The 27943-nt window shown below is 37.4% G+C and overlaps 2 protein-coding genes across 4 annotated transcripts in view; one reads left to right on the top strand and one right to left on the bottom strand.

Annotated features, from left to right (window-relative positions):
- The window catches only part of LRPPRC (leucine rich pentatricopeptide repeat containing), a 168653-nt gene extending 154626 nt beyond the window's left edge, over positions 1–14027 (top strand). The window contains exons 33-38 of the mRNA XM_037895838.2: positions 944–1083; positions 1247–1362; positions 4655–4729; positions 5953–6037; positions 11192–11334; positions 13203–14027. Coding sequence (XP_037751766.1) covers positions 944–1083; positions 1247–1362; positions 4655–4729; positions 5953–6037; positions 11192–11334; positions 13203–13271 — 628 coding nt within the window. The 3' untranslated portion in view covers positions 13272–14027. The remainder of the gene's footprint in view (positions 1–943; positions 1084–1246; positions 1363–4654; positions 4730–5952; positions 6038–11191; positions 11335–13202) is intronic.
- Positions 14028–21697: 7670 nt separating this feature from the next.
- The window catches only part of LOC102933386 (cytoplasmic dynein 2 light intermediate chain 1), a 116703-nt gene continuing 110457 nt past the window's right edge, over positions 21698–27943 (bottom strand). For all 3 annotated transcript variants that reach the window (XM_043543769.1, XM_043543770.1, XM_043543771.1), the window contains 2 exons: positions 27719–27859; positions 21698–22173 (listed from right to left, as the gene is read on the bottom strand). In XM_043543769.1, the coding sequence (XP_043399704.1) occupies positions 27722–27859 (138 nt within the window). In that variant the 3' untranslated portion in view covers positions 21698–22173; positions 27719–27721. The remainder of the gene's footprint in view (positions 22174–27718; positions 27860–27943) is intronic.

Below are 27943 nucleotides of genomic sequence, written 5' to 3'. Positions count from 1 at the left end.
TAAAACAGTGTAATCAGTTTTCTTTCTCTTATCACAACTAACTTCATGTTAACATAGCAGGCTACATGCAAAGACTTCTGTTTTTCAATAGCAAAAATCCTGTGCCCTTGCCTTTTCAAAAAAAATTGATCATCAAGTTGTGGCATTCAGCAACAATAGACCCTTATGGATATTTAAATATGCTTTTGTGTTTTCAGTAGCTTATAAATGCCGAAATGTGCTGTATTTCTAATTAACCAAACATTTGTTTTGCTCAAATTAAAGATTCCTTTAAGTACTATTATAATAATTATTTTTAGAATGGACTGAGGCAAGAGTATGGTCATTTAAACTTTTAGAACGCTAAATGTAGACGTGGCATTTTATGAATACTGTACCTTGTGCCCATGATTTTATAAGAGTATGCTACAGTGTACTCCTTCCTAAGTTAAAACAGACCACAGACAAAGCTGCTAAAGAAATTACGTTTAATATCATTTTTCACATCCAGAAAGACATCTATGAAAAATTCAGGTAAATATTAAATAAAATATTATAAAAAAATACTCCTTGAGTTTTCTGTATTAATTATTCAAATACCATCCCTTAATGTTTTATTTTTACCTTTTAGGTTTGCAGAACACCCTCTTTAAGTAGCTAACCAGCAGTCATCTTTAATACTTAAATAAAAATTTTTAAAAAAAATGTCAGTTACTTTAGCGTTGTTCAGGTCAAAGTTCATTCCAGAAAAATATTGTTACTGGTGATTTTATCCATTCAGCCATAAATTTGTTTCACTTTGTGTTGTTACAATATCTGCATGAATGGAGTCATAGGTACTTTTAACATTGCTACTGTGTGTAATATTAATGTAGAAAAATAAAACATTCATGTACCTGCTTCTTTTAGTTTGAGTTTTAACGTTAGAAACTAAACCAATGCACCTTTTTTTTTTTTTTTTAAGCAATAACCTTGATATGGCAGTGGAATATATTGAGCCTTTGTTTATCTCTGGAATGCAAAATCCTGATTCACCAATCACAAGTATGTCCTATGTGTTTAGAAAGGTGATTGAGGAAAGACTGGAGCCAGCTTTGGAAAAACGTAAGTTTTTTGTAGTAAAATTAAATTTGCTGGTTAAATAGAAACCTTATTAAACATAATTACATATAAAATCCTGTCTTCTTCAACAAAAACCATGCCAGTAAAGTTTCTAAAAGTGACTTTTAAAATGAAATATATTCCTTACATACCTGTCATTTTGCAGTAAGTGCCATGGCAGAGCGATTGGTCAATCAATTTGGAGTTTACAAACCTGCCACAGATCTTTTCCTTCAGTATGTGGATGCAGGAAGAGTGGATGATGCCAGATTTCTACTACAGGTAATAATATACCAGGAGAAGAATAGTAGTGTTCCGAGCTTGTCATAAGTAAATTGAGAAATTATCAAACGTAGGTGTGTGTGTTAGAGTGCAGTGTACGGAGCGTGCTGATGCTAGTGCACCTAAATTACAATGTGAATTGCAGTAGCATGGCCTGGGTAGATAGTCCCAAATTATAGACTAGTAGTTTTATGGGTGCCAGCGTGGGAAAAGAATAATGGTTTGTTTTCCTCTAATGTGAAATGCCCTGAAACAAGGGAAGGAGAACTCGTATCTCATTTGAACTCCTGTCCTAGGCAAGTGGTTCTGCACGAATGCTCAGTTATATAGGTTTCAGAGTAGCAGCCATGTTAGTCTGTATCTGCAAAACGAAAAGGAGTACTTGTGGCACCTTAGAAACTAACAAATTTATTTGAGCATAAGCTTCCGTGAGCTACAGCTCACTTCATCGGATAGCAGTCTCTTCTTGCAAAAGAACAATTTCCCTTTGATCTCTCTAATTTCTGTAATACTTTAAATACCATGCATCTCTATAGCTACACAGTTTGCAAACAAAAAGTGGACAGTGTTTCCTTTTTAAATGCAGCATCTCACTTGACTACTCAAATGTTGTTGTGCTTTATTCAAGGTTATTAAGAGCTGAATTTGCTCTCTATTCACTTGTGTGTCACAGACGCATTAAATGACAAATGCAGGTCTCTGTGGCCTACAGTCTCAGTTAAATTAGCAATCTTCAGCGAACGAGACAACTGCATTCATGCCATTTTAACAGAGCTAAATATAAAGCTGAGCCAAATGCAGAAAGAACTGTGGGTGATCAGAGCTGCCACTGGCAGTATACACAAACAGGCTCAGACAGGGAGTCTCTTCCCAGCAGGTGGCAGTCAAACAATCACAGTGATCCTGCAGATTGCTGTGTTTGTGTAGACTCCCTGTGTCAAATTGAGGCCTGTTACCAATTTCTGATAGTAAGGAGTACTGTATTCACTTCGGTTTTTACCGGCTGCTAAGTACTTTAAACAGTAAAAGGAATGGAAAACCTCCACTTTATTCATTCTCTTTTTTTTAAACCTTCAGGAACAGTTTTATTTTATTAACAGGAATGAAGATAGTGAAATTTCATCAGTGACTGTTGCTATAGGATTAAGCATATTATTTGAACATTACACACTGTGGAATCATCATTTTCTTTATTGGGTATCTGCGCATTATTTTAAATGGGCATGGTCAACTTAAAAATGACATCATAAGCTAACCTATTTCTTCACTTATATTAGTCATAACATCATAGATAGTTAAAATGGAAAGAATTTTAAACATCCATTTTACATTTCACTATTTAATTAGCATTTCTCTTGGATTAAACAATGAAAATCAATTGTTAGTTTAACTTTCAGGTTCTCACTCTGGATTGCAAATGCAGCAAGAGAGTGTTGATTTAAATTTTTTTTTCCTTTGTACTTTCCATCTGTACTTTGTGTAAAATCTTATTACTGCAAAATTGGAATTTACTGTCCTGTATAATATTAGAAATAGCTTCTTGGGTAGATTTTGGTTATGTACCACAAAATGTTGATTATTTTACAGTGTTGGGGGGGTTTAAATATGGACATTATCAGGTAGTTTAGATGTTAAATTCAGTGTGTGAAAGAGAAAATTCTTTTGGGGGGTAGGGGAAATGTCACTTGAAACCATTTATATTTGGGTTTAAACACTCCCATACAATGCTGTAGCTCAAGTAGTGCACTAATATTTGGAAAGAAGAAAGTGATATTGACCAGCTTCTTTACGTTATCCAAACTGTATGAAGTGCAAAAAATAACCCAACAGCATAAATGTTGAATCCTTTTCATTGTAATAATCTAAAATGATATTGGTAACACATGTGAGGACATAATTTTTAAACATGGTCTTTAAGATGTCACTGACCTCTCTTAAGAAAGCATTGTGTAGTTTTTATGGTAGTACAACATAAATTATATGCTGTGAAAGCTTTTCACTGTAACTTTTACATTTACCATTTTGCAAGTGAAGGTGTTCCTTACCTTTTTAAAAATATAAAACTTTTGAAAAAGACATATTTGTGTTGATATCTTAGCCTGTGAAGGGGATATGCAAATATATTCCTTTTGTATACTATGTTCCATTCCTCTTAAAAGAACTGAATTCCCAGAGTGACAGTAGGTGAGGATGGCAAGTACCAGTAGCAATAATATTGTAAGTTTCCCCACAAAACGCTTTTACACTGTCGTCATAAAGCAAATATTTGACAGAACACTTGGGCTATATGGATTTCAACATTCCATCAGTTTGCCTTTCCTTGATAGAATGAGGTGTCAAACAATAACCTTTTCACCTGAACCTTCAAGAACTTGTCAAACAATATTATATACATAGTATATTCTTAATGTAGTGAAGAATTATTTATTGTTCACACATGTCTAAAATATCAGTTTATATTATAAATTCATTTTATGTGTGCATGTGTGTATATACACTCCCCACTGTGTTTGTTCCTAGTGGATTTTAGTATTTGTAGTTTGTTTTAAATGTTATTAAAAAATGTGTATTTTAAAATGTATAAGAATGACACTTCCAATGAACATAACTAAAATATTGTCTTGCATATTTGATTTTACTATAGATTCTAAGATGGGATAGACACTTGATTTATCTGGTCTGTCACATAAACTTTTTTTAAGTTTAACTTTTGTCTCTCTCAAGCACTGGCTGTCTGTTGCAATGAAAGCCTTTTATAAAATAGAGAGATTGAAATCAGTCCTTTTGTATGCATAAGTGTAGGTAATTATACTTTAAAGAGAACTTGCTTTGTACGTTTTAATTTTTATAAAGAAACGAGCAGTTATCTCCCTGACACCTTATTAAATGTATAATTAACCTTATGATCCCTAGCTCACTTGTGAATGCTTGGCAGTATAATTGGAGAGGAATAGTGTTTCTTTTTACCCCCTCTTTCTTTTGCAGTCCTAAGCCTCATTTCTGTGGGATGTTAAGGCATTTGATTTTTTCTCCCTTTTCTTTTAAACAAACTTCATGCTTACCATGCCAAGGACAGCATTTACAAAAGCTTGGCATGGCATGCACTTGTTTTCATTTTGGGGGTATTTTTTAATTAATGGTCTTTTATTAGGCCCTACTGCTAGCTAATGATATATTACTGTATTATTGTGAACCTTTTTAATTGGAAATGTTCACCTTAGCCAGTTTGTTTATCAAGAAGCTACACTCACTGATGCTATTTTAATTTTTCCTTTTTTTTTTTTTTTTAAAGAGGTGTGGTGGAATAGCTGAACAAAAGGGAACTCTGATGGCTTTCATAGCTAAATCTTCACAGAAACCAGGACAGGTATAATATTTGCATGAATGTAATTAAATATATTAGCAGCATTCTTATTTAATCAGTCCTAGATAACAACTTTTGGATGAGTTTGGAATTTAGAACACTTGCATATTAATGTGTTGCAAGAAGGTTTGTCAGCCCAGCAAGAAAGTTGAGCCAAAGCATACTAACAAGGTTAATTACTGTGGTTTTCAAAGCTAGCTTTGATCAGACATTGCTTTTTCTTTTTCCCATCCAAAATATCGACAGGTTTAACATTAACTTCAGAGTATATCATTAATCTATAGCATTCGCATCAGGAACCCAATTTATTTTATAGTGAATACTCAGTGTGCCTGGGTGTTTACAGAATACTATAATTCTGTTTCTTTTTTAGTTCAACAATTCCTCTGTTCTCAATACGTAATAGAGAGTCCAAACGTCACACATTTTTATGCAACTTCCTCTTACTCAGTCCACTATAACTGTCTGCTTTCTGTACTACAGTAAGCATGCACATATTTTCCAATATGAAAATTTGAGCTTATTTGTTAACTGCATTGTAAGATCACAAACCAGTTAGCCAGGCCAATCACTGTATAATGAGGTTTACATTGGAGGGCACATTTCAAATTAGGGCATATCAGTTTTATGCACATATACATGGTTTGCATATGTGTGCAGGTTCTTGCATACACCCTGATTCTACATAATTTGAAATCTGTCCACATATTTAAAAAAACATGAGGAAAGAAATTACTTCATTATTTTTAGATACAGATTTAATTTAATTTGTATCATTATTTTGTACTTGCAGGGCAAGAGTTCCAAAAATTAGAAACTAAAGTTAGTTTCTTACATTTATATTTAGGTACCTTAATTAATGGCCTGATTTAAAAAATATTGGGGGGGGGGGGTTACTGACCAACAGCTGGTTGTTCTGCATTTTTTAACGTGGGGGAGTGAAATCCTGATTCCATCAAAGGCATTGGCAACACTCCCACTGACTTGAAAAGCCTAATAATGGATTTGGGAAACTATCTTTAATATTTTGTCCCGTTTTTCATGCTGCATGTGAAATAATGAAAAGAAATGTGAAGATCAGCCGTCAGATTGAATAGTCCAGTCCTCTTATAAATTTCATCTGAAAGACTCAGCCATAATGGAAATATAAGTGCCCAAGTTGTATAGCCCTGTTCTTTAAGACTTATTGTAAGCACTGTTTCTGTTGTATGTATTTAATTTCCTAGGGGCAGAAAATCAAGACACTGCTTGATCTGGTTCCTGACTTCCCAGAAAAGGAAATTGTATACTCTTACCTCCTGAAATGTCATGGTAACGTATTAAATTCGGAGTTGCTGTTTAGTAAGGAGCATATCTTGAGGCCTTCAGAAGGGCCATGGAAGGTCTCAAAAGCAGTTGAACCAGAAAGGTTCTGCTTTGCAGGAGGTTCAAGGTGTCCCGACGTTGAGGAGAGCCACCTAGGAGGACTTCACTTCCTCCTCATGCATTGATGTGTAGTGTACCACAGCAGTTGTCACATTGGCTGTGGCTAATGTCATGGATGGGGGAGTGGCTAGTGGATCCCTGGCCAGAACTCTGCAGGGGATACTGCAGTAGTATTGTTTCCATGCCCTGAAAGGGAAGAGAACTTTTGCCTTAACTCCAGCAACGTTTTGCAACACTTAAGTGATCTCATTAGTCCTATTGGGAACACACCATGAACACAGTGAATGTTGTTTTATATCTCTAGAATTAGTATGTAGGGGTGCTACAGTCAGGCTCTTGGGAGCCTAAGTATGGCTATAACTGATTTTCAGAGATGCCGAATAACTCTTCCTTTTGTAGAAGTCAATGGGGAAGTACAAGTGCTCAGGACCTCTGAAAATCAGGCCACTTATTTGGATGCCTGACTGCAGCATATCCAAAGTTGAAATGCCAGGACATGCAACCCCTCTGACAGCACACAGCTAGAATCTTACATGCCTCTGTGTCCTGAGCCTAGCTTGTTGTGACATGGAGCTCCAATTTTATTTAAAGAGTGATAATGTAATCTTCTCCATGAGTATACAGGACAAGCAAAAAGGAATAAACCTCTCAGCAAAATGTGTTAAAAATGCAAAATCAAAAGACAAACAACACCATTCTCCCCACCACAGCATAATATAATGTTGTTTAAAAAAAAAAAAACACCAGAAAACCTTTGAGAGGAATTGTAGATGTTCTCACACAGTAAATATGCCATCTATCATTGCAACACTAGTAACCCCATATTATTCAAAACAATCAAAACAATGCAGTCGCTAACAAAACAAACCCCCCAATGATTCTTCAGTTCAGTGCTTCCTTCACTGTTCGGTAGACCTTATCATATCGCCATCCAGAACTCTGCTGCTTTCTGTTCACTGAAGATCACCTAACTCTGGCAAGACACCAATAAAAGTTAGCTCCATAAGTGAATGACCATCTATTTGAAAATTCCCTGCTTCTTTGTCCTATAAGGTGGTATGCCAGGAATAGACAGCAGATGCTTTTTAACCAACTTAAACTGCTGACACCTGTACATAATGAACAGCCAAAAATAACTATCCCATAAGCAGCACCATAAATTATTCTTGGAAACTAATGGGTAGGCTCTACAGAGCTTGGAGCAAAGATGTACTGTGCTCACAGTAACCTGCCTTGCTCTGAAGGTAGCATTCTGAACCAGCATTGTGAGTATTTTTGTGTTTGTCTTCCTTTAGAACTTCATGTAGTTGCCTAGTTCCGTGTTTACCAGTTTTAGCACATTCCTGGTACACTCCCCCATCTGATCTACTGGGTATCTATTGGGACTTTAGGGTTATGGGGAAGGGAGAAGTGTGGGTGCACATGCCTTCTCCCCAAATACATATCCATGTATGTGTCAAGGGCTGTTATAAAGAGGACAGTGATCAATTGTTTCCCATGTCTGCTGAAGATAGGAACTAAGTGACCAGCTTAATCTACAACAAGGGAGATTTAGGTTAGATATTAGGAAAAACTTCCTAATTATAAGGATAGTTAGGCACTGGAATAGGCTTCCAAGGAAGGTTGCGGAATCCCTGTCATTAGAGGTTTTTAAGAATATGTTAGACAAACAGTTGTCAAGGCTGGTCTAGGTATAGTATAACTTAGTCCTGCCTAAGTGCAGGGGGCTGGGTTAAATGAACTCTTGAGGTCCCTTCTAGCCCTACAACTCTATGATACTCCAGCAAACTTTAACAGTAATTAATTGCCTTGTACCAATCCACCTCCAGTATCTGCAACTTTTGTACTTTCAACAATGGATGGGTAAGCACACCAACTTCATGTTTCTGCTAAAATGGACAGCAGTGAAATAGTTAACATGGTTGATATTTAAACCTTTGCCCTTAGATTTCAAGTATTTCAAACCTCTGAGGTTGTCTGCAGGCTCTAGAAGAAAATACTTCATGGTAACATTCATTTCAGCTAGAAGACTGTCTTTCCAAATACAAGGACTAGAAACATGACTTTATTTTAAAAAAAAAAAAAAAAAAAACAGCTTAGATTCTTCACATTTGTGCAGCAACCTTAAAAAATAGCAATAATTTAGGTGAACAGTTTTGCAGTCACATAATTTTGTTATAAATGAGGTCATCTTATAAGATAACACAGAATTACCTACAAAAGTCAGGGGAGGTTCTTTTGGCATGAATATGGACGCTAAATCTCACTTCTAAACGTTCAAAGATTTTTAAACAGATGAGTCATGTCCAGCTGGTGAGTTCTTACAAGTAATCTAGAAGGTCTGAATTCTTTGTCCTACTAAATGTCCTTTTTTGAGTGTCTGGGTCTCTCCCTTTCTTTATAGGGACACTTTTCACAAATCATTCCACAGAAGGTGATTCAATCTTTGCTGAATTTGACCTTATATTATTGACATCCTCTAGTCTTCCCTGAATCTGAATTGCTCATCCATCTGTCGGCAGCCTTGTGAAATTCTACTCATCCAGAGTAATTGTTTGTTGGGCAAATAAAATATCATTAGTTTTCTCTTACTGTCAGTCATCATGATAAATTGTAGGCAAGTCAATTTTGTACTAAGGCAAATACTTTCATGAGAGTTTTGCAAGCTTGTGGTAGGAACACAGGCCACCTCTTCCCACAGAGGAATTATTTTCTATCTGAAAGGAAAGTGAGGATTGATTATTGCAGACATCTCCAGCTATGAACAAGTAAGGGGGCAGTCACTCTTTTTTTTCTTATCTGAAATGTCATCCTCCTCTGGGACTGGATTCTTGCATGTGGCAAAAAAATTTCTTCAAATTGCTTTTCTTTCAAGAATGGAGAATTATCAAGTGAAATTTCAGTTGTGTGGTCCATAAAACATAATCCAGGTGTTAGCTCTTTCTCATTTTTGTTTTTCATACAATAGATACTTCTAGTTTAAAGAAATGGGAAGTTAACAATTCTGTTATACTTTCTTTAAACCGTCACATTGTGCAGGTTCTGTAGCCTCCCACATTGAAAAAGAAGTTCACTCTCTCACCAGGTGTGAGTGGGAAGCTTTTTTCTGGGGTCTAAACTATCAGATTCTACAGAATTTAAGCTTTCTTTTTTTAAAAAAAAAAATGAAGTTTGTAACATTTATAATTTTTAAGATAACTTCCAAAGGTGAACAAAATGTTAAGCAATACAGCAAGGTCTTCCTGAGCCTGCAGAGAGGCCAACTCCAGTTCTGCTGCTGCTTCTGAGTTTGCCAACCAGCAGCAAAATTAACATAATAGCACTGGACGGTTTTACTGCTGTTAGAACCCTGTTGGCAGCAGGAGAACTGTCAAGGATCATTTCAACTTCATGCTGTCTGGGGAAAGCTTTGGATAGTAGCAAAGTTAATCATGGGCAGGAGGAGGGGGTGGACTCAAAGGTGTAGGAACAAATGAGCAACGACCACTTTCTTTCTGCTTCGACTTCTATTTTGGAAGGAAGAGAAATAAAGCTCTTTCCTTCCAATAGCAAAAGGTGAGTGCAGTTTTATGTTTGTGAGAAATCTGTTAGCTAGAGGCTGATACATATGATGAGCCCTGTGTTCTATATCTAGAGAAACATTGGCAATCTCCAAAACAAGTAAGCTTTAAATCAGTCTCTCTTTCTTAAAGGTTAGTATCTCAGCAAGAGATTTGCTCCTGGTTGGTAAGGTGGAATGGACCTACTTCAAAGCATTAAAAGGAAAAACTTGTTTGTAAAAAATATAGAAAAATATATTGGGGATATTCTGGAATGTGAGTCTTCCAGCAGGTTTTCTAAAAGATTCTGTGTTCTCCTTTCACTAGCACAACTTATAGTGTGTGTTGGTGTATCATTCCCCTCTAATGACTGGCCCACAGAAGAAAAACATTCTGCTGCTATAGTGACAGCTAATGGAGAGAGTCTCCTTTCGTTAGAACTGTAGAGGCTTGTGTCTTTGGAGCTGAAGATGCTGGAGATTATCCCTCATTGCAGATGTACAGTTTTAACATCTGAATGTGATGTGATGCCCCTGTGTATACAGATTTGTTGTGCATTTTGTGCAAAAGGGATTTCCGAGTAGGTAACTTTCAAAGTGAGCAACAAGCTCAGCGCAGAGTTCTGGATCATGCCATGATTATTTGAAAGGGAAAATGAGTCTGCAATCCACAGAGCTAGGATTCACTGATTCTGAACTGCAATACAGTTGGTCTCTATCATTCACTCCAGTAAGAGGCCATTGGTTCTACAGCTACATCTATGCTACGAGGTAGGGGTATAATTGCCAGCTTGTGTAGACATGTACTGGCTGTCCTCAAGCTAGCATGCTAAACATAGTATAGCCGGGATAGCATGAGCAGTGGTGGCATGCGCTAGCTGTGCTGAATACATACCCACAGGGTTCGGGGGGGGGAGGGATAGCTCAGTGGTTTGAGCATTGGCCTGCTAAACCCAGGGTTGTGAGTTCAATCCTTGAGGGGGCCATGTAGGGATCTGGGGCAAAAAAAATAAAAAAATTGGGGATTGTGCCTGCTTTGAGCAGGGGGTTGGACTAGATGATCTCCTGAGGTCCCTTCCAACGCTGATAGTCTATGAGGTGGGTTTGTAAGCAGGATAGCCATATTATTCGGGCTACGCTACTATTTTTAGTATGCCAGCTCGAAGAGAGCTAACATGGGTATGCCTACCCAAGCTGGGAATCACACCCCTTAGCTTATTGTGTAGATGTAGCCTAAACATCTCAAGCCTTAGAATGTTTTCCTTCTCAATGTGCAGCTCCTGTCTCTAGCAAACACCAAAGGAATCTGCCATGCAGCCTCATTGCAAAAGAGAAAAGAAAATTGCTTTGTGGACTGGATTTGTTTTTTATCAGTATTGTGATGGTCCTAAAGAATTGGCCTTAAGAGATAAAGGAAACTAGCAATCTATTTGTTATGAAGTGTACAGCTAAAGAGAAACTGTTAACAGACATCTCCTGTAACTTTTATTTTTTTCCTTTAGTATTAGACAACGACGTTGTTTCTGCAAAAGCTCTGTTTGAGAACATGAAAGCCAAGAATATTCACACGGATGAGATATTTCTAAAACGTTTGGCAATTCTGCTGAAGAATGCAGGAGAGCCTGTCCCGTTCACTGAACCCCCTGTGAGTGTTTTTTCTGATTAAAAAGAAATTGCTCCGCAGACTTGTATATGTTCCATGTAAATAAAACAAGTTGCATAGTTAAATACATAGGGATTATATCTCCATGGAGAACCCTCAAAGGAGTCAATGTATGAAGTACTGAGTTTTGTAGGTACAGTATTCATCTTGCATTGGGTTTGACTTATGGGAGAAGAGAACCTTCTGAGGCTTTTTGTATTTAAAGCACAGGATCCTTATCAGCACTCTTTGACAGGTGTGAGTTTATCAAATATCCTTGGGGCATTTATCTCAGTGTTTCAACTTAAAATGATTTTTAGAATGTGTATTGCAATGACAATTAAAGGATTTCAGCGTCCGGTCATTGCTTGTTTTATTTCTAATGTACATTTTATATTGCAATGATATGATGGGATTTTAAAGCTGTAGAATTAATTTTCCCATTGCAGCTTGACTCTTACTGGCTTTACTAAAAAAAATTTGTAGCTTTGCCCCTTTATAAATGCCCCTTTCCTGAGGGCAACAGATGCATGAAACTGTTTTGGGGAGAGTGAAAATACGTTTACTTCAGTGCATTCTTTTGGCGGATAGTGTACAACAGGGGTGGGGAACCTTTTTTCTATCACAGGCCATTGACCCACAAAAAAAAAATCAGTCACTGGCCACGCATGGGGGAGAGTGGGGGGCACCAAGGCACGGGCTTCCCGCCCACGGCAGGGTGAGCTGGCACTCATGGTTCCAGCCCCACCAGTGGGGAGGGGGTGGGGGAGAGTCTTGGGGCTTCCCGTCCATGGTGTGGCGAGCCAGCGCATATGGCTCCAACCCTGTGGGGGTGGGGGGGGAGCGGGGTGTGTGCCAAAGTCCAGGGCTTGCCACCTGTGGTGGAGCAAACCAGTGCTTGCAGCTCCAGCCCCCTAGGGAGGCGCCCAGGCTCAGGGCTTCCGGCCCACGGTGTCAAGACTTACCATGGGGCTGAATGAAATTAAGCAGTGGGCCAGATCCAGCCCATGGGCCGTAGGTTCTCCACCCATGGTCTACAAATACCAGAGTCTGAAAAGTTAAGATGCTTTCCTTCCCTTGATCTATGCTGTTTACAGTACATATTTTTTATTAGTTGCTGTTTCCAGCCATTTTGAAATTTTTGAAATCAATTTTTTCTGCCCTTTTTCTAAGACTTTGTTACATATAATTTCTCTGTATGTTTTTCGTTATAGTACGTAGCAATAAGAAACTGTTCTCTCCTTCCTTTTTCAGTTTTGTAAACTGGATTAAAGGCTAAATTCTGCCTCGAGATACTTGCACTAAACTGCCCTAGAGGTTCAAAGGAAGATGTGCATTTTTTAGGAGCAGTTTTACTCAAGTTACTGTAGTTTAAACCTCATTTGGGGTTCTTTAGTTTAATTTTAACACACGATATCATTTAATACCTTTTTTACCTCCCTACTAGCAGTGATTATGGGTTTTTTCCCTAAGTTAGTGGAATTCCTACTTCAATGTTCTAATGTTCCTTCACTCCATTTTTTTATTTCTTTTCTCATTTAATATGATTTGATGCTTCTGAGATGCTTCCTTTATTTTATTCATTTATTCTCAAACACACAATTGCAGATTGAGGTTGGGAAATATCTTGATTTTTATATAAGTGAAAATTTTTTATGGTATTTTCTTAAGCATTTCATGCAAAATTTTCTTTTACTCAACATAAGTATTTTTCTTAAGTTATTCTATAAACCCTGATGTAGAATAACTAGTGCATAGCCTAGAACAATAAATAGATTTGGCTTTTCGCAGAAAGTGTGGGGTTTTGTTCACTATTAGTAACTTTCAGTGCAAGAGTATTGATTTTTTTTCTCCCTCTCCTGTATTTATAGGAGTCCTTCCATTTCTACGCAAATAAATTGAGGCAAGAAAGGCAAGAAACCTCATCACATGATGTATAAATATTTTCATGCTTTGGTTGTTTGTGACTATGAAAGATGTTGAATGTATTTAATATTGTTAGAAAAAATAAAACAAAATTGAATATGTAATTACTTCAGTGTAATATAATTTACTCAAACATAGTATGTCTTTTTATACCTGGCCTTCAGTGACTAAACTGTAACTGAGACATGCATTTATTAGTAGAAATACCGTTTACTCCTGTAGAGCTGCTGGGTCGACAGTGAACAGTCACTTATAGCTGTCATTTTTTATGTTTGACCTGGTGAAAGCTGATTACACTCTGGCTCCCAGTTCCACTGAAGTTTACTGTAAATACCCTATATGTAACTCACTTTTCAGTATGGCTCTGATCCAAAGCCCAGGGAAATCAGTGACCCTTTTCATTGACTTCAGTGAGCTTTGGATCAGGGTTAAAAACAGCAATTTCCATGGTTCTTAAGAACCACCAGCTAGTAGCTGGGATTGCTTTTGAGAGAAACTGTAATTCTGATGTTCACTGCAGTGTGAAGCTATACATCAAATTCACAAATATATTCTTGATAGTAAATATACACTCTATACATTTGTGGAAAGGTAGCAGCTGCTTTGTGATGCTTACCTTTAACTGCTCTGTGCTGCCTTTCCCTGCCTTTGCTGGGTCTCTGGACAACGTTCTGTGATTTGTTTGTTTATTTTTGTTTTTTTTTAAGTCCACTTTCTTTTCAGTTAATTTGTACCTATTGTGTAGATCAAATAAAACTGCACACATTTCAGTTTTGTTTGTCCTTAGTATGTTCTACATGCCTTAAATATTCCTCTTGTTAACCAGTTGGGTGGTAGAGGTAAAAGTGGGGTCAATATTTCTACCTCTTACATTGGTGAATTGAGCCATGTTGTGTTGCAAGCCATTTCATAACTACATGTTGCCACTGCCACAAGTCCACTTAATTCCATGCTGTGTGAAAATCAAGGACAGAGATGTCTGATACAGCAATGGAGGGGAGTGGCCGTCACTTCCAGTAGCAAGGGCAGCATTGCGAACTTGCCAGAAGACTGAGGGATGTGTTTTATTTGCATAAGTATTTGTACCAATTTGCAATTTGCAGCAATTTATCCAAATCTCATGGTTTACAGTGCGAAGTCCCAAAATCTTGAAGATAAGCATTGTGCTGTTAGCTACTAAAGGGAAAGAAGGCATAGAGAATAAAACATACCTTTTACCATTGTGAATAAGCAAAGAAAACCCCAAAATCCCTGCCTGTGAGTATACTGTACAGCACAGTGTGTCTGTGTACAGAATGGAATAGCTGTCAATGGATGGCTGATGGCATAAGGGTAAATCTTTTTTATTTTCCACATATCACTAGCAAATGCACTTCAGACAGAAAACAATATTGGTGTAAAGTAAAATACCTAATGGCCTCCATATGGCCCCAGATTTAAGGCCTGGAACTGGGAGGCTTGACATACAGGCTGCCACTGACTTACTGAGAAATCTTAGACAAGTCACTAAACCCCCCTAGTGCCTCAGTTCTCAGTTTGGCATGATGAAGATTACACCTCTCTGAGGGAAAGATAGGATAGTATAAAGCCCGTTAAACATTTTGGGATCTTTGGCTGGAAGGTGCTATAGAAATGCAGGAAGAAAAAGACAATACAAAACTACATATATGATGGTCCTTATCCCAAGCAGTCTTTAAAACTGTAGAAGAATTATGCCACTGTTTTAAATACCCAAATCGAGTTAACAAAGCACATTTGCTAACAGATCTTGAAGTTGGAGTGAGATCTATTTAACCTTTGTCCATAAATATTGTAAAATGCAGAGTCCCAGCGCAAGGTTTATTCGTACCATTAAAATAATCATCCAGTAATAAATGAACAATCTCTCTCTGTGACTGTTAGAGATATATATAACATGATAACATCTTGCACCAAGGTTGTGCATAACATCGGCTGATAGGGTGAGGTTACTATCAGGTAATTATGCCAGTTAAAATACAGACACCATTGTGCCAATGGATGAAACTGACTGTTAGATACATTAGATTCCCCCCCACAGTGTTACTGCAGGGCACACGATGATTTTAATTATATGAAGGACGAACCTTAAATTACTACTTGTTTTTAATTGTCTGTGTACACCAATATGAGCATATGGGCCCATTAAGCTGTGCTTACACTGCTTTGCATTGCCAGAGCAGTGTAAAACCACAGTGTACACACCCCAGTTCACCTCTACATCCTGTCCTCCAAATTCCCCATTTCTTGCACATTCCGCTGTATGTGGCATGCACCAATCCCCCTCTCCTTCACCACATGCATAGGCTTCCCTCCTCTTGAGTAGATCTGGTGCAACAGGTCTCTTCTGGGAGACGATACGTATTTGGAATTAAAGGTTTACTTTACAGCAGAGGATGATGCAATTCAAAATTGGCTGCCATCTCCCATTGATCTCAGTGGGATCAAGACCAAAACTACCTTAATTTTAAGGTGCCCTTTTTCAAAAGGGCCACTGCCTCCCATTATTTCCCGTGAAAATGAGGCCAGCACCCGTCTTTGTTAAAGAGCAGCCTGTGGCCTCAGTCCTACTGAGAATAAATGAGAGATGGTCATCTCAAAATGGCTACCTAACTGTGGGCAAAGTATGACCTCAGTCTTATGGATGATAAGGCAGAGGCAGTCATTTTGAAAGAGGACAATTCTGTGTGGAATTTTCTGAAGTACAATATTGATCAGTCTCACTGAAGAAGAAACTTACATGAATGAAGAATAATGGGAAGGTGAACATTAATCATAAAAAAATTGCTTAAATGTAACATGGGAAATGTTTTGGTGAGTTCTAACTATAAGAGAACTTGGAAGCATCTGCATTATTATTTAGATTATTCAGGAGAAAAGTTTGACATTGAAATTTTGTAAAGGATAAATTTTTAATGAATTTTAACTCAAACTAATCAGTTTAATCTCAGAAAATTCATCCTATACTCAACACATAAATTTGGGGAAGGATAAGCTATAATGCATTATATAATTTTGGGGAATGATAACATGCATTCTTCATCCACAAAACGGGTGAATGTGTGCTTCAAGTGCAAAACTGAACTTGGTTTCATTGTGGAAATGGTACTTCCATAGCTAATTTTCTTTTTTATACTTAGAATTCTTTCATCAGTAAATAGAATTTTGGGAAAGCTAAGGTGATGAATGTGATTAAAATAAGCATTTTGCTATACCTGGCAAGATTAATATGTTTATTGCGCTGGCAGTGTGGATTTATGATGTCCTTAATTATTCATTTCCTAGATTTTAAGTGCAAAGTAATATGATGGGGAAGTATATTTTTTGCAGAATTAGCTGATTATCTTTTTAACCAAGTTTTTTTATTTAGGGATTCTGCAAGTAATTGTATAGTCTTTTAAGGACATTTGTGGTGTTTGGATGGGGAGCGGATAGATTCTGGCAACCAGATTGTGATGGATGTAGAGGGCCTAATGTTGGAAACAGACAGAATATACAGTTTGATATACCATACCCAGTTAGTTCTAAGTATCTGGCAGCCAGTGCTTGTGTATCATCAAGATAACTGAATTAATAGCTGAAATTTCAATCACAGCTCAATGGTTGAATGCCTGTCTGCAAGCAAGACTAAGTATTTAGTTTATCTCATTTTAAAATGGAGACATTTCTCATTTCTAAAGCTACAGCTACAGTAAATGTATGTCAGTATAATATCAACATAATTGAAGACTCGGTCTGCTAGTTTGCAACCCTTTCTGTAATGCCACAGCTCTTATTTTAGAGGTCATCTTACAGATCTCTCTCAATTTCATAGTCTTGTGTTCCAGCAAGTGAAATCAAAACAGCATAAGTGAGGGTTAGGCCTGTACATTTTGAAGTCTGGGCCACCATTTGAAGCAAATTGAACACACCCACAGAGCAAGCTGCTACACACCAAGCTGCTGGAGCTGATGGGGAAGGTGGCAGTGATGATCATCTGCAGATAGGGATAGTGGAACTCACACTTGGCTGACAGGTCCCAAATCCTGCCTGGAATTGGACCCTCAATAGATCTGGTAGTTTAAGTCTCATGGAAGGGTAAGAGTCCCCTTAATTCTCTGTTCCACTGAACCAATTTTCTTTCAGCAGGGGGCTGACACTTGGAGAAAGAACATCTCATTGGGTAGGGTTTAGATTTAACTGGTACTAATTCTGTATTTGTATGTATAGGTCAAACATTCCCGTGACTTGATACCATCACTTGGGTCACTGTACATTGTAACATACCATTATTTGTTTTACGATCACAACTGGAGATGGCCAGACGATGGGCCATCTGTTACCAAAGCAAATAGTGTAATGTACTCAAAGTGAGAGATCCTCTAGCTCTGAAACTGTGTCTGCATTTGGGGTGGCTGCAGATTGGTATGACCCAATCAGTCCATGACTGGTGGCTGCATTTTGGTGGTGAGCCAATTGAACACTAGAGAGAGCCACAGCTGGAGCATGAGGGGAGGAAACAGTACTAGGATTTTTGTGGCATCAGTACCAGGTAGGTAGAGCCAGGTCTGTGTTGCTCAGTCAGGGTGAGATGGCAGGGACCTCTAGATCCTCTTGAGCCAAGGTAGCCCATTGCAGAACCTGAAGGCCTGAAAAGAGGGATAATTAAGAACAGGCAGGCCCAGGCCCACTGCCTCTAATGATTGTTGTTATGAAATTTTGGTTTTCTTTCCAAGTAAACATAGTGGGTGCAATTAAGGAATTATTACTTGGGAATTAGATGTTTTTCTGTCCGGTGTGTTGTAGCATTCATGTCATTGTGGGATGTGATCTTCTCAATCCAAATCAGTGTTGTGCCTGAAAGGTTCAGCTTTCCTACAGTATGCTTGAAATTACTAAGCTGTTCATCTTTGTGTTGGTTTTATGTATATATGCCTAAGAAACAACCATTTAAAGCACAAAGAAATACAATATAGAAAATTTAAATTTCTTTGCCAAATATGTGGGCAGTTTCATTGGTTTTGTATATTCAAAATGAAATACCTACAAGATGATGAAATACAGAACAGCAGCCTTGCAAACATGTCAGGTTAATTTACCAGTCCAGACATAAAACTTACTCTGTCACACTGACCATAACATTTTACTTACCCATTCAAAATAGAAAAGAATATTACTCGCCTGAGGCAACTGGGTCACTAGAATTCTGCAAGATTTTAGTACAAATACAATATACCGTAGGTGTCCATAGATCTCTTCTGCAGCAGCTTCATGGAAGACTGATAAAAGACTGATTTGAAAAGATCTGACATTGTTACTGTACAAAGCAAATTGTGAGTACATGTATCAATATGCATAATATTATACCTTGACTGGAATTGAGATGTCTGGTAGAAAAATTGCTGTCTGAGTAGAGGAGATGACTGACAGTGACCTTCCGTGCTCTAAACCACATACTCAGTGTGGTTAGTTTTTAAGCCTGCTGGATGATGGGCCTTGTGAGAGGAAGGAAGAGAAGGGGTTTCTCTGAATTCATCTTTCATGCAGGGGCTTCTATTCCAACCCCCTGCAAACCAACCACCAGGAATCTGTGTCCAAACTCCATTACAAAGTAACCTCTTCAGGATGCTTTAAGCTTCTGCTTAGCCTGTCAATAGTTTTTTATGTCAAAAACCACAATGCACCCTATCTTAGTGACCCCATTGAGATAATGGGATGGTATCTGACTTCAAGAACTTCACACTTTGGTCTCATATACAGTAAGAGAAGGTGCTGAGTTTCTCCATTAAAGTATGGAAGTAAGATAATTAAGAATTGAAGCTTGGTTTCCTCCAGTGTTTGCTGTAAGTATCAAAAGCAGTTAAGAGTGAATGTGTCTATACAGCACTTAGTACAATAGGGCTCCACCTTGGTTAGTAATGTTAGGTACAACTGTTAATTCAGTGGTACTTATGTAGGCCTTATTACTGTAGTAACTGAGCAACTCTCAATCGTTAATATATTTATCCTCCAAACAGCCTGTGAATGAGGACAGTATTATTATTAATAGTATTGTACTGTTTTACAGATGGGTAACTGCAGGACGGAGATTAAGTGACTTTCCTAAGGTCACACAGGAAATCTGTTCCAGGCTCAGCCTCTCAGATTTTAGAAGAACTCTAATAAAATACCTTCTTATAGCTGTTTATCATGCTTTTGGCATTGCAAATATTACAAAGCAGCTATAATAATAAGGTACAAGAAACATAACTCAGATTAGTTTTAAGGTCAGCAGCTGACCTTGGAACACCCTTTAGCTGTGCTGTTGCATGATTTATGTAGAGAATTGCTGACATTTAATTTTCTTTTTCAAGTTGTAGAGATAAAAATAATTTGTTCCAGATATATTATTGAGAAAGCACATACTCTGAAAAACTAGCCAATTTAGCCTAAAATAAATAGGATTACCCTTAGTATCTGTGGTATTGCCTTGTGATTCCCGATGTGTACTATGGAAAATACCTTGAATACCTCAAATACTGAGGTTAGCTTAACTTTAAATCTTCAGCTATCTAAAGTCATTATCAGTTTTTTAAAAATAGCATTTTTTTAACATAGCACAATGGATACAGTAAAAACTCACAATATGATTAGAAATGTCTGCTCACTGCACTCCCTTATGAGCTGTACATCTGCAAGCTTTACTTACACAAGGTTTTTTATTTCCTTTGTGATTTTATTGACCTAGCCAATACTGCAAATATTATGATGTTCATAGCAAGATCACTAGTAATATTTCATGTTACACTTGATTAATTGTTACATTCCATTGTCAAAAAATTAACAGCTTTGGTTTAATAGTCAAATATACATTAATACATTAGAAACATAAAAATTAACTGTAGTTGTTCCTTTCTCTATTTTTTTAATGACAATCATAGTCTTTGTGTCTATATTATAAATACTTCAGGGAGCACAGTATCTCATGCCTGGAAATATGATGTCTGCATTTGTATGTCTTTCTAGCAGACACCAATAACATGATAAATTTGTCTACACTCAGCAAATGAAAACAAGGTTGAAAAACTGTGTTGTACTACTAGCTGCAGGGGGCATAAAAATTATGGTAATTTATAGCTTTACTATTGTTAGTCATGCACATTAATGTTTTCCGTGGTAATGTATCATGCTTCTGGCACTGAACATATTACAAAGCAGCAATAATGTACTCTTACAATATGGAAGCATTGATGAATTCCCTGTGAAATGCACAAAGCTAAATATTCATATCCTTTCATTTTATTCTGTTTTTTAAAAGGAAAAGTCTAAGCCATGTACATCCAAAACATTTGACAGTATTGAGACCTACTTTAGTCAGAAATGTGCTTTTCTCAATAAAGAGAATACTTAGCCAAACTATCACAGCAAATGATTACAAGAAGGGGACGCTTTGTTCATTCTGAAGGCAGGGGAACGGTTATAATGTTCTGTGATTCAAAAGGCCACTGTCATTTTGCTCAGAATAAAACAAATGGTGTGAAATGTTGGCTTTCTTAATCATTCCAAGTGGCCTCAAATTCCCCTGCAGAGCTCAGTCGGAGGCATGGACTTGGGCTGGTACAGTTAGGAATTTAAGAAGTGTATTTTTATTACTTTTTTATTTGATTATTTATTATATTAAACATACATTATAAGAGAAACAATATAATTAGCTCTTTTCTTTTCTCAGCAATGATCTGATTCCCTTGTGGTGATGACTGCCATGCTTTTGACCTCATGAATTATCCTCTCCTGAATCTGATTATTGTCTTGTATAACAGACAAGCAATCATATGGCTCTTAATTAGAACAGCAAATGCCGTGTGTTTCGAAGTTTGTTTATGTACTGCCTCTTCTCTGTCTCTAGCCTGGTTGTCATGCTGTCGGGCTTTGGAAGGCCTTCCAAACAGCTGCTTAAATATTATATATTTCTATGGACTAGCTGATAACACCATTAATGAAATGACTGCTTATTTTTAAGAGTACAGTATATTACTAAAAGTGATCATTTTAAGCTACAAAAAGGAAACCTTAAGTGATTATGGTTTTAATGGCTCTCACTTTCTCTAGGTCATTGGTTTTGGCACCATGGCTTGCATTGCTAGCTGGAAGATCCAACTTTAGACTAGAACACGCGACATCATCTTGCCTCCCCTCTAGTATACCATAGACTTTTGGACACCAGAATGGGATGCAGTATTCCAGCATCAGTCTTACCAGTGCTTTGTATAGAGGTAAAATCAGGTCCCAACTCCTACTCACTGCTCTCTTGTTTATATAGTCCATGCTGAGGCTGAACTGGTCACACAAAGATTATATATTTTTGCTTCAGGACTCTCCCCCAGATGAAGCATGGAATACTATTGATTTTAGATCAAACTATAAATAGCTTAGAAAACATTCCCTCCCCCCTTTCCCCCCCAACACAGTATTGTGGAGAACAAAAGTAGTGACTTGAGGAATGCTACAGACCAAGCCCTAAAGTGGCTGGCATGTAATGAGCATACTGAATATTGCTGTCAGGCATTGGGCCAGCCGAGGTAGCAACTATCTTATCAGATAATGCTAGCACAGACATTAGAAAAGAGCGTAGCAAATAATTCATAGTAGATAATTTGTTCAGTTAATTTAGCCTGTATTTATTTGTGAATTGCCATGGTTTTACAATTTTCATGTATTTATTTTCACCTAATAACTTCAATGATTAAGTCTTCATCTGTGGATTGTTCATAAGCAAGTCATTGAGAGTCTTCTCTGCATAACGTTTGAGCATTCTTGGTCATGTGGCATTGTTTCTGTTTCCTCAGTGGATGAGTATAACCCTTAGAATCCGATTTCTGGTTTCTATTCTTCTGTTGATTCCCTGAACATTCCTGCCAGTAAACTCATTCACAAGAAAATCTGTGGAAAGTGAAAGCATAAATGAGGCACAAAGGATGCTGAAGTGAATTAACTCTTATTCAAGCAAATATTCAAGGTGCAAATCATGATGGTAGGAATGGCTTTGGTGAGATGAGATAAAAGCAGCTAAAGGTGCATAAGAGTACGTGTGTGCTGGGGAAATCTTATATGCATATACATAGATACATTTTTTGTAAAATCTGTTAAAGTTCAGTTTCTTGTCAGAAGGAGGAACAGAAATCTGAAATGTGCTATGAACATGCAAGTCAAATAACTTCAAGCTGAGCTGCAGCCCAAAGTAAATATGTAAGAGTTGTGTTTATTGGTGAAATCCACACAGATGAAGAGCTTTGCTTGGTAGGCAACTACATTTAAGGCTATATTATTAAATAGGAAGCCAAACTGCAATTTGAAATAATCACACACAAATTAAACTATTAAGATATAATAGAAATTTATGTTCATGCAAGAAAGATAGACTTTTTTAAAGCTCGTTAGGCCTTGAAAGGGATTAAAATAAAAACAAAACTTCAACCGACTGCTTAAAGGTTATTGCCTTAATGAATAGCTACTAATGCTGTATGAACTGTTTATCTTTGGCTTTCAGATAAAAAAACAAAAATACAGCATGTCACAGCTGCATGTGTTTTATTGTTCTGGTCTACTGCAGTCTAAAGGAATCACTATGGCTGAAGCCTGAAAGGTTTGTCATCTCCACTACAAGTGGCCCAATGAGCACCTTTAATTTTCTTTCTATAGTGCACTGCATAAAGGCTGCCATCTGCAAGAAACTTTTTAAGCTTCTTAATAAACTGAGAAATTGATGGCTTTTTTTAAAAAAAATTGACTGAGTTAGCACCATTAATACTTAAGCATTTTTCACAGTGCATAAATATGGCGTGGCATTTATTATAGACATTTATTAAAGCAACTGTCAACTTGAAATCAAATGAGTTAAAAGTAGTTTGAAGGACTGTCTCTGCCCCAAGTCTCAAAATTGCTGAAAATCACACTTCTCTATTTTTAAAAAAATGTTTGTCTTCCCCAATTGCTATGTGAAAGATCCACAAAAACAGGGAAAACTGCTACACAAATTCTGTCAAATACACAAAGTAAACAAAAAATAAAATTTCTTTCAGTGATACTGATCTTAGATGGTGCTTGTAACAACACAGGAAAATTTCATAAAAGATATTTTTAAGTGTCCTTTTAATTAACAAAGCTTCCTTGCTTCTAGGCTTTGATATCTGTTCTGTTTATAGTCAGTTATTGGTGCTCCATGTATTTTGTGCCATGCTTCTTGAAACTCTCACACCCTGAGTTGTTGTGCCTGATACAGTGTGGTCTAAATTGAAACATGAAAGCAGTTTGCAATTAGCTCGTCCACTGGCCAATTCCAGTGTCTGCAAAATGTCTCACTGGGAGCTCAGCAGCCACTTTACATGTTATGTCATTTCAGACACTGTCAGTGATATGGAGATATTCAAAGCCTGCATTTAACAAGTGGGTGCTTTAACCAGGAAATATAAATTAATAAAGGGTGCTCTGGTACCACAGTTATGAGTGTTGTGAAAGAACCAGAATAGATTGGAGGGTGGGGGGAAGATAAGCAGGCAAATCCCTGGAAAGAGTTTTGGAATAATAGCAATGTCCAATCTGTAGGTGCTAAAGTAAAAGCTGCCTTCACAAGTTTCAGAGCCGTGAATGGATTAAGAAGAGCCATTGTAGTCATACATAGGTGTATTACAAATTGGATCACAGCACTTACACTACATATAATATACATCACTTGTGTTACATGAAGTTTTTCTAAGTTACTAAAATCGTGGGGTGGGGGCTGAGAATTAAATTAGGTCTGTCACATGCATTTTTTCAGAATCCACTATATTGCTTTTTTATGACATCGCAAGACATTTTTCCATCTTTCTCCAGCACCACCATGACATGTGAAACCTGTCCACTTGTGTACATCTAGAGTTAAATGGCAAAGGACGTTAAAGACAATAAAGGGCTCAAATAACTAGATGCACATTCTCTGCTTATCCTGGACAGTTAGTTGATGCAGTGAGAGATTTCATAGTAGACAGTCCTGCATATAGAAATGCAGCTTGAGCATAATCTGCTCCCAGATTCGCAGGCTGGATCTTGACTCTGATATTCTACTCTACACATGTATGTGTATAACTCCCAATGATATCAGTGGAAGTTTTGCTTGTTGATCATTCTTGTAATTAAATTAGGAGGTACCTGAATACTATGATGAGGAGGGCCAGATAAGGAATTCTGTGCATAGAGGAAGAACAGACTTATCAGATTTGAAATCCATTGCATGGATGTTGCCCTTGATCTACCTAAGCCAAATGTAATTCTGCTTTTTTAGAAAGTTATTCCCTCAGTTAATGTATAGTGAGTTTAATGCCTTATAGAACAGGATGCAAGCTACAATGCAGCTACCCATATATTCACTACCCCATGCAATGAAAGCCACCCTGGGTCCCATTACTCATCCTATAATAAATCCTGCTGGATGGTGGTGAAAGATGGAATCTGCAGAAGGTTTCCCAATTGCACATTAAAGTTAGGGGGGAAGTGAATGTTTCCCACCCCTCTTCCCGCACTGTACAGGCCACAAGAGACACTCACAAACCCCATGGGGTGTCTGCAATAGAGGCTTTATGCCCCCACCAGATCCCTGGGGTAACAGAGCACAACAGAGGGGGCCTATAAGAAAAATAATTCTTTCTAGTGCTGTACGATCTTTCCACTTTGATCTCCACAGGGCCAGTAAGGCCAAGCTGTATGTCATCCACCCACCTTTTCCCCTGGCCTGTCCTTTCCTCTCTTCTGGGCACAGATTCAGGGGGTGGGATCTCTAGCAATTAAAGTTAAGTGCTGCCAGTTCAAGACTACTTTTTGGGGGGCGGGGGGAGAGGGCCCTGTGGTCTATAACAATGGTCACAGACTATTTCCACCTTTTAGTATCTCCAGGCATTAAGGTCCCATTTCTGGAGGGGAACAAGATCTGATCATATGTAATTGTAGTATATAGAATGTGAGCCTTTTTAATGTAAACATACATGCTGGCTACCTCCTGTGATCGCTCTCCCCCAACATGCCATAAGGCAGCTGTTCCTAGGCTCACGATTCGAGTCCCATTATGTATACATCTACCCTTGTCATAACACTACCGCTAAAACACTCACACCGCTTGGTCCCCATACATACTGTTAAGAGGGTGGAATTTAAAATGAAAAAGACTGTTTAAATAATGTCAACAGCCTGCCTAATTTCACAAAAGGAAGGAAATTCAAAGTTAAGGCTATGGGTATATTCTTATCTAGATGCCTGAGGATTTTTGTTCATGACAATATGCCCCTAAAATTCAGAGCTGTCCCTTATTGTCTTTAATTTCTCCCATTGTCTCTCTCCTTTTTTTATTAAACATCAAAGTGAATTCACAACAGAGAGTCAGCCTAGAATTTAATCCTCTAAATACCTTAGGAATAGAGGTTTAGAATAGAAGTACCAATATACACCCTTAAAATTTCAATGTAATATAAAAGAGATTCTAATCACAACAGATCATTACCAAGAAGAGTAAACCACTTTAAAAAAATTAAGTGTCTTAAATATAATAAAAAGGAATAATTAAGAATCAAACAGGAAGCTGCCATACTGACAATTTAATGATGCTGAGTAGGACTGAAAGAACTGGCTTTGCCATTAGAAAGCAGTAGAAATCTGACATTTTCAATATGGCACTAGGGTAAGTTCTGGTCATGTTTTTCAAGAGCAAAGGTAACCGCAGAAGCAATAATGGGGGGTAAGGGGCTATTTGTTTTTTTTTTAACAAGAAAACTAAAAAAAAAAAAAAAAGGTAGAACTCACCAAAAAAGAACCTCGACATGTTCTGGATTCCTACTTCTGTCTAATGGTGAATCTGGTTCATTCAGTTCTACTTTACCTCATCAGGCCGGGCTTTGTCCGGGAGTTGATTACAGTGCAACCCCGGTGACAGCCCCATTCACTGAACGGAACTAATGAAACAGTGTCTGGTATTTCTTTTTTAAATTATTTTTTGAGATGTTCCCTTTTTTAAAAAAAAGTGTATTTATATCATGTCCACTGCATTATAACTAATTAAAGTATGTTTTCCATGAACTGAAGTATTACAATGATTGAAATGAGAACAGGAGATTTATAAACATACAGATATTTAGGAATGCATCCAAATCGTGTCCTGTTTTTTAAACAAAGTTAAAATCTGATTTATACATGCACTTAGTATGACTGCACAGGGAAAAGAGGTAATTTCACGTGGAAACTGCTAAGTGCAGCCACTTGCACACACCGTGTCTAATCTGTGTGAGCAGTCGTGGTCGTTGCATAACCTGTGTGCGTTACATGTAAGCGTGTAACTAGATGCACAAATACAGGCATTCGTTGAATGCACCATCAACCTGTTAAAAAAATAAATAAATAAAAATAAAAACCAGGCCGGGAGTATTCAGCACCAAGAATGTGAGGATACAGACTTAGTAAACTGCTAAAACACTGACTGTTTGCATGCAGGGGGATGATGATCATTGTTTTTTTTTTGTTATCATGACAGTTTATTAATATTGTCAATTATAGACAATGGCAGTATAATACATAGTGACACGTTGAGTTGTAACAAGGAATCATCCATACAGTCAACAAAACTGCATCAACAACATGCAAATAAAATACAAATGCAGAATCTCTGAAACATTGAACAATTGTTCTGAGTTATTTTTAACTCCTTTACACTGGAATTCTAACTCTCTGGTTTGGATCATTACCTTCTGCCTACATAAAACGCTTCCGTAGCTTCAATGAAATCATACGCTTAATCTCCTGTCCTAAATGGCTTTGTTACAAAGTTAACATTCTCTCTCTCTGCTCTCTTGCACTGAGTGAAGTGATTTATATATAGTGTATATACTGGGATCTTTGTGGGTGAGAGATGTTGAAAAATGTAGATCATTATTTTCATTATACTGTTACTCTGAGTCTCCAAATTAAGTATATGATCAATATTCAGAAACTATGGGCCAGGTCCTCAGTTGGTGTAAATGGGTGTAAGTGCATTTAAGTCAAGGGAGCTACACTGGTTTACACCAGCTGAGGATCTGCCCCATATTCTTGAACTAAAACATATATCTGAGTGACATGCATCTTGTCACCTATATAATGATGATGTCAAAAGGAAAAAATGTGGAAGGCACAATTTTTAGTAGGGTTTTTTTTTTTTTTTTACCACTTACAGCACAGAGTCAAAGATTCTGAAGCTGGCTTTCAACTGTCTGTATTCTGCTGCCATCCAGTGGTTTACATAAAACAATGTGATATTAAAAGAATGATTTTTTACAGTATATCTTTGCTGTAGGGTATTAATAAAACATATGGACAGTGTGAAGTATAAAAGGTGAGATCCCTTTTGTGGTGAGGGAGTGGACAGGTGTTTTACAAGAGTCACAATAACCTACCACCCACTAGCGCTAATATTTTACTTCATTTTTACCTGTTACCAATCTTGATTTGATTTCTGCTTGATAAACCTCAGAGATAAGTAGTATAAAACCATGAAACCACTAATAATACCGACGAGGATGAGGTAGCTTGCATAGAGAGGATACGAGTCCAGATTCATAGCCTGAATTACCTGTAAGCACAGACATCACAAAATAGTAATTAAAAACCTCTTTAAAATGGATGTGCAAAGTTTCACATCTCCTTAGTTTTGCTC

The sequence above is a fragment of the Chelonia mydas genome, chromosome 3 (genome assembly GCF_015237465.2).
Source record: "Chelonia mydas isolate rCheMyd1 chromosome 3, rCheMyd1.pri.v2, whole genome shotgun sequence".
NCBI lineage: Eukaryota > Metazoa > Chordata > Testudines > Cheloniidae > Chelonia > Chelonia mydas.
Note: the sequence above shows the minus strand (reverse complement) of the source record. Positions and strands in the feature narration are given on the sequence as shown.